Source organism: Lepus europaeus, chromosome 7, assembly GCF_033115175.1.
Source record: "Lepus europaeus isolate LE1 chromosome 7, mLepTim1.pri, whole genome shotgun sequence".
Lineage (NCBI taxonomy): Eukaryota > Metazoa > Chordata > Mammalia > Lagomorpha > Leporidae > Lepus > Lepus europaeus.
The window spans coordinates 3,551,103-3,561,163 of record NC_084833.1 but is presented as its reverse complement, the minus strand read 5'-3'; the positions used below and the strand labels follow the sequence as shown (position 1 = coordinate 3,561,163).

Here is a 10,061-nt window from a genome sequence, read left to right as displayed (position 1 = left end):
GGGCCGTCCTCTGCTGCCCCCCCCCCCAGGACAGTAGCAGGGAGCTGGGGTCGGGAGCAGAGGTGGGACTTGACCCCAGGTGCGCTCACATGGCTGCAGGCGTCCCAGGCAGGGGCTGCACCTGCTGCCCCACCGCTGGGCTCTGCCCTCCTCAACCAGGGCAGTGTCCTTGCAGGAACTTGTCCTCCACAAACCAAGCAGCTCCCCGCGGGCCGGCCTGCAGCTGTGTGCCGGCAGGCTGGGCCGCCCTGCGTCGGGGAAGTGGCTCCTCGCTGAGTGCCCTGCACGCCCCAGGTGCCGTGGCGCCAGCTTTCCAGGGCACTTCACGGCCCGCATGCACAGGCGTGGCTTCGCTCGTGACAGCAGGGAAGGGGCGGCCCTGAACCGGAAGCTCTGGAGTCCAGAGTCCCTTCAGGGAGGGGACTTGGCCCCAAGCCCAGGTTCACGCTCCGCGTGGGGCTGTGCCAGAGACCATCTGTCCATCCCACATGGGGTGGGCTATCCTGGACACGGAGTGGGCGTTGGCAGTCCCCAGGACTCCCATGAGCTAGTCAATAGTGAGGAAGGAGGCTGGCTGCTCCCCTCCGATCCAGCTCTCTGCCATGGCCTGGGAGAGCAGCAGAAGAGGGCCAAGTGCTTGGGCTCCTGCACCCATATGGGAGACCCGGAAGAAGCTCCTGGCTCCTGGCTCCTGCCTGGCCCAGCTCCGGGTGTTTGTGGCCATTTGGGGAGTGGACCAGTGGACGGAAGCTCTCCCTCTGTCTCTGCTTCTGTCTGTAACTCTGCCTCTCAAGCAAATAAATAAAATCTTAATTTTTGGCCGGCGCCGCGGCTCACTAGGCTAATCCTCCGCCTTGCAGCGCCGGCACACCGGGTTCTAGTCCCGGTCGGGGCACCGGATTCTGTCCTGGTTGCCCCTCTTCCAGGCCACCCCTCTGCTGTGGCCCGGGAGTGCAGTGGAGGATGGCCCAAGTGCTTGGGCCCTGCACCCCATGGGAGACCACGAGAAGCACCTGGCTCCTGCCATCAGATCAGCGCGATGCGCCAGCCACAGCATGCCAACCGCGGCGGCCATTGGAGGGTGAACCAACGGCAAAGGAAGACCTTTCTCTCTGTCTCTCTCTCTCACTGTCCACTCTGCCTGTCAAAAAAAAAAAATAATAATCTTAATTTTTTTTTCTTTAAAGATTTATTTAAAAGGCAGAGTTACAGAGAGAGCCACAGAGATCAGAGAGAGAGAGAGAGATCTTCACCCACTGGTTCATTCCTCAAATGGCCAAAACGCCAGGGGCTGGGGCAGGGAAGCCAGGAGCCGGGGATTCCATCTGCGTCTCCCACGTGGGTGGCAGGGGCCCAACTACTTCCTTCCCAGGCACATTAGCAGGGAGCTGGCTCGGAGGCAGAGCAGCAGTGCCCGTATGGGATGCCGGCACCACAGGCAGCGGCTTACCCTGCTATGTCACAGCCCCGGCCCCACTCCAAGTCTCCCACGTGGGTGGCAGGGGCCCAGCTGCTTGAAGACATTTATTGGAAAGGCAGGGCGAGAGCGAGAGGTGAGAGTCTCTGAACTGCGGGAAGCGCTGACGAGGGAGCCTGTCAGTGCCGGGCTCCGCGGGCTCCCGTTGGTCCGTCCGGGGTTTGGTGCTGGCAGCATAGGAACGCGGGCCAGGCTCCCCTTGGCCCTGCTGCGAGAGGAAACAAACTACTGTGTGTGCCGGGACTTGCGCGTTGAAATCACCCCTTCCCCGCGAGTTAGCAGGTGTGCACCCCCTTTTCCAGGGGGACCTGGGTAGAATGGGGAGGGCAGACCATTCCTAGGGGAGGAGTGAGTGCTTTTCAGGGGAGCTCCATGGGCTCAGAGGACACCCAGGGGCCCGTCCCAAGTCCCCTGGGCCCACAGAACACACAGTGGATTGCGAAGGATTCCTGGAACGCCCTCCCCAGAGCGCCACCCCCCGTGCACCTCCACACAGCGCCCATCAACCTGCTGTGCTCATCAAATCTTGTTGCTCCAGAACATTCTGGAGCCCCCAGGAGCTTGGCCGCCAGCCTTGCCCTCCTGCAGGCCGGGGGGTGGGACTTTCTGGTGAGGGGCCCCAACCTGAGACTAAGGCGGTGGGCTCACCCTAAGCCGTGTCACTAGCATAAGCTCAGCAGGACCCAGAGGGGCCCCTTATGAATGACAGAGACTCCGTCAGTCAGGGATCCCCCAGGTTCCAGGGACTGGGGCCGAAGACCCAGTCTACGTCATTCTGCACCACAGTGACCTGGCCTGCACCGCTGCTGTTTTTAAATTGATTTATTTAACAGTGGGAGAGAGCGCGCAAGCGAGGGTGCTCTCCTATCCTACCCCCTGGTTCACCCCCCAAATGCCTGCAGCAGCAGGGCCTGGGCCAGGTTGAAGCTGGAGCTTGGAGCTACCCAGGTCTCCCTGGGTAGCTGGAAGCCCAGTGCTCGAGCCACCGCCAGGCCTCCACCGGAACCCGAGCCAGGCCCTGTGGCGTGGAATGTGGGCCCCTGGTTCCCGCACCAGGTTTTGGTGAGTTCCTGGGGAGAGCCCTGCAGACTTAGGGCTCGCTCTGGGGAAGGCAACGGGGTGGCACCGGCCGGACCTCTGTGTGCTCGTGGGAGTGGAGCTTGGGCTGGTTCTGCGGATTAGCGTGTTTGCTGTGCGTGGGCCAGTGCCCTGCCCACAGGACGGGCTCGGCAAACACTGGAGGCGGAGCCCGCCCGCCCTGGCCCCAGCAGGTGGGGGGGGCGAGTCTCCCACTGCTTCCTGTTTCCACAGAGCGCACTTGTACTTCCCAGCCAGCCCTCCTCCAAGTGACCTTTGTCCCCAGCTGTGGCTTCCGACCTCATAAGGGCGCTGCCAGTCCTGGCTGTTTATGGCCAGCCTGGGTAGAGGCCAAGCCCCTGGCACCTGTGTCCGGTCCATCAGGGCTTCAGACCTTTGGCTGGGTTCCCCAGGGACCACCGGTGTGTGTGCGGTGGCCACCAGCAGGGGGAGCGCCTGCGAGCAGAGGGCACCTCTGGGGAGCCCTGGGCAGCCTGGGCCCCGAGCTCACGGTCACGGGGCGAGGCGTCTGTCCAGGAAGTGGGTCAAGGGGCACCCAGCCTTCCAAGGGTGCTCTCTTTGTCTCCGCAGGCTGCGGCAGGAAGTGGGGTGCGGCCCGGGGAGGCTGGGGGCCGGGTCCTGACTGCCCGTCCCTCACTGGGCCTGCGACACCGGCCTCATCGGCCTCTGGAAAACTCACCTGACACCAGCCAGGTGCGGCCCGAGGCCCTCAGACCCTGTGCCTCCCTGAAGGCGGCTCTGCACCCCCGGCCCCCCAGCTGTGTGGAGTCGGGGGTCCTCCGAGAGCCACTCCCCGAGTGCTCACTGCACGCTTGGTGAGGTCGTGAGTGGGGGTCCACGTGAGCCAGCGATGCAGACGGATGCCCCTCCGGGAGCTGGCAGTGCACAGGGCAGAGACCGGGAGGGACCCGCCGAGGCGGGACGGCGCAGGTGGCCCCCTCGCGGCTGAGTGGTTACTTCACAGCTTTCTCCAGGAGCAAGGCCGCACGTGTGTCTAGCAAGCCTAGCACTAACCAGGGTCCTGCCAGCACCGCACGTTACCAAAGAGGAAGCCGCGGCAGGCCCTGCCCAAGCTCACACGACCCCAAAGCGGCAGAACCGCTGTGGGTGACACGTGCGGCAGGTGCTCTCCTGCCCCTGGGAGGCCCTCGGCAGGGAGGCAATGGCTGACTCCAGCAGCCAGCAGGAGCCCAGGTGGGCATTAGGGCAGGGGACACCAGGGCCAAGGGACAGAGCCCGGAGAGGGGGGAAGTCGCAGGGCTGGGGACCGGGCCTCCCCTCCAGCCAGTCGCTCTTTGGAATCCACAGGGGATTGGATCCAGGACCCCCCGGGATCCCTGAATGTGCACAGAACGCTACGGACGTCCCCGTGTGCCCTAAGCCAGCCCTAGGTGACGACGCCACCTGACACAGGTGCCGGGTACAAGCTGCGAGGGAGTGACGAGGAGAAGTCCCCCGTGTTCAGCTATCCACAGCTGGCTGAATCCACGGACAGAGCCCACACGCGGAGGCTGGCTCCGGAATTAACGCTGCCACAGGCGGGGTCAAGGCTGGCGGGCACCGCTGTACCAGTGCCGTGAGCTCTGAGGAAGGTTCTGGAATCTCCTCCCACTGCTGGCTGGGCGGCGGCAGGGGCCCGAGAGCCTGGGGCTTGGCCGTGGGGCTCCCGCACGTTTTCCTCTGTGCCTCACCCACTCTACCCCAGTGGGGAAGTTTAGGGGTGACCTCTTGGTCCATCCCTGGCCCCCACAGTTCAGAGCGGCCAGGAGGTGAGAGAGCAAAGGGTGGCCACAGAGCACAGGGCGCTGGCAGGGTCAAGGTGGTTGTTTGTGGGAAGGGACACCAGCAGGTGCCTCTGGGTAAGGTCCACGTGGCCAGAGAGCAGGGGAGGCCGCCTGGGAGCCGTGCCAGGGCAGGGAGGCTCTGCAGTGGGGGCGCGGCAGGGGCCTCACGCCTGGGAGGTGGCACCAGGCGCACCTGCACTCCGGGAAGATGGTGACGGATCTGCATGTGCTGTCACTCATTAACCTAGTTCATAAAAATAAAAAACTGTGGCGAAAGTTACCATGTTAGCTACTCTAAGTACATAGGTCAGCGGCTCGGGCACACTCAGGGCTGGGCAGTTGCCACCTCCCACACTGAAACTCTGTCCCCTTCCAACACCGACTCCTGCCAGCTGATTCCCGGCACGCCTGCACCAGCCAGGGTCGGACCAGGAGCTCCGGGTCTCCCACACGGGCACCAGGGACTCAGTACGGGGCCACCATTTGTGCCTCACAGCCTCATCAGCTGGAGCTGGGTTGAAAGTGGAGAAGCCGGGCCTCGCTGAGGGACGCGGGCACCCAGGCGGCAGGGATGTGGGCACCCAGGCGCAGGCCTCGCTGAGGGACATGGGCACCGAGGCGGCAGGGACGCGGGCACCCAGGTGCAGGCCTCGCTGAGGGACGCAGGCACCCAGGTGCAGGCCTCGCTGAGGGACATGGGCACCCAGGTGCAGGCCTCGCTGAGGGACGCAGGCACCCAGGTGCAGGCCTCGCTGAGGGACACGGGCACCCAGGCACAGGCCTCGCTGCAGGACACGGGCACCCAGGCGGCAGGGATGTAGGCACCAGGTGGCAGGGACGCGGGCACCCAGGTGGCAGGGACGCGGGCACTCAGGTACAGGCCTCGCTGTGGGACACGGGCACCCAGGTGGCAGGGACGTGGGCACCCAGGCACAGGCCTCGCTGAGGGACACGGGCACCCAGGTGCAGGCCTCACTGAGGGACATGGGCACCCAGGCGGCAGGGACGTAGGCACCCAGGCGGCAGGGACGTGGGCACCCAGGTGGCAGGGACGCGGGCACCCAGGTGCAGGCCTCGCTGCGGGACGCGGGCACCCAGGCAGCAGGGATGTAGGCACCCAGGTGGCAGGGACACGGGCACCCAGGCACAGGCCTCACTGGGACGCAGGCCCCAGGAGTCACCTGCTCCACCTGGCACACGGCCTCGAGGTCACTCGCGCTGCAGGGAGCACGTGCGGCGATCTCCCCCTCCTCAAGGCTGACCACCCCCCACTGTCTGCCACCGCGCTGTGGCTGGACACTCAGGCTGTTCCAGGCTTTAGCCACGTGGACAAGGCCGCTATGCGCGTGGTGGACAAGGCTCTCCCCCAGAGCCAGTTCCTTGGGGTGTGCCCGCTAATGGGATTGCTGGATCACTTGGTGTTTGAACCAGGGGTTTTTAGGAGTTAACCTGGACCCGTGAGCGGCAGATCCAGCTGGCTCCGTCTGTTTCCAGGCCACACCCACAGCGAATCCCAACCATGCCTGTGCCACGTGGGGCCTGATGGCTGTGGGGAGCCCCTCCCGGTGACCCCACGGGGCAGGCAGCACAGAAGCCGAGACTCAGAGAGGCCCAGCACCCCAGCGCAGTGGCTCCAGGACCCCCGCCCCCAGCCCCCAGCCCCCAGCCAAGCTTTCCCGAGTCTGTTCTGCTGCAAGCGCAGCGTGGAAGATGGACGTGAGTGCGGATGGGTTACAAGCCACACGAGGGACAAGGACGCTGGGAGACGGCGCTGGGGCTGGCAGAGAGAGGCCCAGACGGCCCCGGGTTCAGACACGGACGGAGACGCAGCCAGCCAGGCCTACGTCTAAAAGCAGAACCTCGGGACCATGGGGCCACGCTCCCCGCTCTGAGGACCGCCTGTAGGCGAGGGGGAGCCTGCGGGGCTGCTGCCCCTGCTGCTCGCAGGGGTCACTGCAGGGGGCGAGGGCACCAGACACGGGGGGCCCCGGGGAGGGGGAGGGGTGGCTTCCTCACTCCCAGCGCTGTGGGGAAAACACTGAGCTCACTTTCGCCACAGGCCCAGCTGTCCCACTGAAAGCCCCGACTCCTCTCCTGGGGAACCTCTGCACCCCAGGCCCCGTCTCTCCGCTGCAGGCTCCCGGGGCCACCCAGGACCTTGTCCCTTCCCACCCTGCGTAGCTTCCCGAGGCACCTCCCCCACGCCTGCCCGGTGCACCCCAACACGGCCCTGAGGAGCCCGCGCCCTTCCGGGGCCCAGCTCCCTCGCTGCTGCTGCCCCAGCGCTCCTCTGTCCAGGCCCTGGGCCCGCCCAGTCCTCCTGGCTGCCGAAGGTGACCCCGCCAGGCCGCACCCGAGGGAAGCCTCACACACAGGCGCCCGCACTTGTCCTTGGCGCAGTGGGTTCGCTGATGCCAGCGCAGAGGGCGCCCAGGAGCCCTGCCTGTGTCCCCCCACTCACACGGCTCCCAGATCTGAACACGGAAGCCTGGTCTTCTTGCCCAACAGGTTTATTGTCACCCTGCCGCGGCCAGCGGCCATCGGCTCAGCCATCACAGCAGGCACGGCGCGACCTCCACGGTGTTTATCCGGAGCACGGTCTGCGGGCTCACGGTGACTGCGAGAGACAAGTCGCCACACGCGTCAGCACGGCGCCCGCCCGCGGCCCGCCCACGGCTGCTGGCTCTGCCCTGGCTCGCAGCACGGCCCCCGCAGCCCCGTGTCCCGCACGGCGCCGGCCACACCGCGGTGTCTGCCACACCTCGCTCGCTCGCTCGCTCAGCAGCAGAGACGGCACCGCCAGAGCCCTGAGCCAGCAGAGCCCCCTCCCTCCGTCCTGCCGCGCCTCCTGGCCCACTCCCCAGAAGGCAGCGTGGGGGCCCCGTGCCAGGCGGCACTGTGCGTCTGATCAGCCCCAGGGCCGTCCGCCGGCCACTCCCCGGCCTGTGTGGCCTGAGCCCGGGCGGCTCCTGTCCTGGAGGTGCCCACCTCGCGGGGCCTGTGCCTCCCAGGGCTCCTCCAGGGCCAGTCCTGGAGTGGCTCGTGGAGTAGGGCTGAGGCGCTGCCAGCCCCGTGACTGAACCGAGCGGGGCACAGCGGGCAGGGGAGGCGTGGGGGGAGGGCCTGGGTGGCACTCCCAGCGGCCGGGCTGAGAGCTGCCAGCGCTCAGGGGGACGGGAGCGTGGGACGTGGGCGGCAGTGGCCGGGCTGAGAGCTGCCAGTGCTCAGGGGGACGGGAGCGTGGGACGTGGGCGGCAGTGGCCGGGCTGAGAGCTGCCGGGGATTCCTCCCACGGCCCCGTTGTTGGAGTGCACCTGCTTCTCGGAGCACAAAGGGGAACCGGCACGTGGCCCGGGCACCAGCTCCTGCCCCGTCCTCCCTGCAGGCACCGCTGTCCGGGGCGCCTGCAGCTGACCCACCGCCCACCTGCCCACAGCTGCCCTCGGCTGCGTTCTCCGTGGGGGGGGGGGGGCTGTGAACCCGCCCCTGCGGCTCAGCGCCACCCTCGGGTCCTGTGGCTGCTGTGGCTCAGCTGCTCCGCCCCTCCTGCTCTGACCTCACCAGTGAACCTGCACCCAAGACTCGTGGGTCCCTCCGGGTTTCTCGGCCCCTTCTCACCGCCCCGCTCCCCTCCCGAGGGGACTGCGGCCGTGGCTTCTGTACCCGCTCTGCCCCCCACAGGCCACACTAGGCACGAGACGGCCCTGTACGGGACCCAGCACAGCGCAGCCTTGCTCCCCGGCACCCAGGGCCGCGCACTGCCTGTGCCGAGGGGCACCCGGCTGCCCCGCGTCCCTGCTCCTGCTGGCCGCGTTGGCCGTCCCCCGGCAGGGGGAGGTCCACACCTCCTGCGGGACCCCCGGGGCCTCGCCCTCCACCACCCCGGCCTGGCGCCCGACTGCACCCGCTCTCAGCCACCGGCAGCAGCACACAGGCCCAACGGCCACACTTGCTCACTTACTTTTCTTCTTCTTGAAGTTTTTCCTTTTCCTAAACTTCATGTTGATTTTTGGCCACGACTCTGTCTTTTCAATGACCGTGGCTTCCACTCGGACAAGGTCCTTTCTAGAAGAAAACACACACTGACGTCACACACACTGACGTCACACACACGGACGTCACACACTGATGTCACACACACGGACGGATCTGGTGGACGGCCCTTCCGTCGCCCTGACGCCTCTCTCCCAGGAGCAGGTCGCACTCTGCTCTCTGCTGCCCTCACCGGGAACATCCCGGAAGCTACGCCAAAGCCTGACAGAGCGCGGAGCGAGTGACGGACGCGTCCCAGGTCAGTGACCGGGCGGGCCTCCTCCTCACGGGGTGTCCCTGCCCGGCCCGGCCCGAGTAGCGCCTTACCCAAGGAGTGGCCTGCCGAGCAGCGTGAAGCCGTCTGCCCCAACCAGCAGAACCTGAAGAAAATAAACAGGCGACTCGTTACCAGGCGTCCCCAGGAGAGCGGGGGCAGCTGCCATGGAGACAGCGGCATTGCACATGGGGGGATGATGGCTCACAGCCGGCGAGCCGTGTAACACGCACCGGTGTGATGACCCCTCACAGCCGGCGAGCCGTGTAACACGCACCGGTGTGATGACCCCTCACAGCCGGCAAGCGGGTGTAACACGCACCGGTGTGATGACCGCTCACAGCCAGCGAGCCGTGTAACACGCACCAGTGTGATGACGGCTCACAGCCGGCGAGTAGGGTATAGCACATTGGTGTAGTGACCCCTCACAGCCGGCGAGCAGGGTGTGGGCCAGCAACACAGCCCTGCTCAGCCCACAGCACAGGCCAACTCAGCCAATGTCCCACGGTGTCAGCGGCCAGAGACGTAACCTCGGCAACCTCCTACACACACTGGGGGCTTCTTAAAAAAAGGATCTGAAAGGGGAAGGGAGGGAGGGAGGGGAGACAGAGCTTCCGTCCGCTGGTTCACTCCCCGATGCCTCCAACAGCCGGGGCTCGGTCGCATGGGGCTGGGAACTCCACCTGGGTCTCCCACACAGACGGCAGAGACACAAGCACTTGTGCCGTCACCGGCGGTCCCTGGGGGGGTGTTTTATCAGAGGAGTGGAGCCAGGACAGAGCCAAGGGCCTCTGAGAGGTGACGCGGCATCCCAAGCAGACTTAACTGTGGTGCCAAACACCCTTAAGAGGCAGAGAGACGGAGACAGAGACACGCACGTACACACAGAGCTCCGTCTGCTGCTTCACTCCCCAGATCCCACAGCGCGGGCCCCCAGCCAGGCTGAAGCCAGCTGGAGTTCCCCGCTGAGTCTGGGTCTCCCACATGGGTGACAGGCACCCAACTCTCTAAGTCGCCACCCACTGCCTCGAGGCTGTAGGAGCCGGAAGTGGGGCCAGGAGCCAGAGCTGGGCATCCAACTCAGGTACCCGACACAGGGCACAGGCATGCCAGCTGCGAGGCCAGGCGTGCAGATGACCAGCCCATCAGGCCGTGGCTCCTGTGCGGCACGCCCGACGCTGCGGCACGGCAGGGTTTCGGTGCAGCTGCGCTGCTCCCGGGGCCAGGCGGCCACCCTTGGGTGGGGGAACCTGCGGCCCTCGGCAGCCACGGGAGACGGCGTGTTCCAAGGGCAGTGGCACTTGTAGATGCGGGAGGCAAACCTAAATATCGGAGCACGTAGCAACGGCGATGGACAACGTCCACGAGACGACGACAAACAGTCACAACGGTTTCA

General features: G+C 66.2%; 1 protein-coding gene across 1 annotated transcript; it reads right to left on the bottom strand.

Moving 5' to 3' along the window:
* Positions 1–6,853: 6,853 nt before the first annotated feature.
* On the bottom strand, positions 6,854–8,870 carry LOC133764078 (large ribosomal subunit protein bL21m-like). The gene is made up of 3 exons (XM_062197716.1): positions 8,719–8,870; positions 8,321–8,424; positions 6,854–6,976 (listed from the first exon to the last, which is right to left on the bottom strand). Exons 1-3 carry the CDS (start codon positions 8,853–8,855, stop codon positions 6,912–6,914), a joined length of 306 nt encoding a protein of 101 aa, XP_062053700.1. The 5' UTR covers positions 8,856–8,870; the 3' UTR covers positions 6,854–6,911.
* Between the last annotated feature and the right edge of the window lie 1,191 nt (positions 8,871–10,061).

Bases quoted from the DNA above. Each gene is read 5' to 3' on its own strand.
- LOC133764078 (XM_062197716.1), bottom strand. From the start codon at position 8,855: ATGTGCAATGCCGCTGTCTCCATGGCAGCTGCCCCCGCTCTCCTGGGG. The intron at 8,425-8,718 runs GTAAGGCGCTAC...GTTTTCTTCTAG, and splicing joins CTCGGCAGGCCACTCCTTGG to AAAGGACCTTGTCCGAGTGG. The intron at 6,977-8,320 runs GTAAGTGAGCAA...TGTCTCTCGCAG, and splicing joins AAACTTCAAGAAGAAGAAAA to TCACCGTGAGCCCGCAGACC.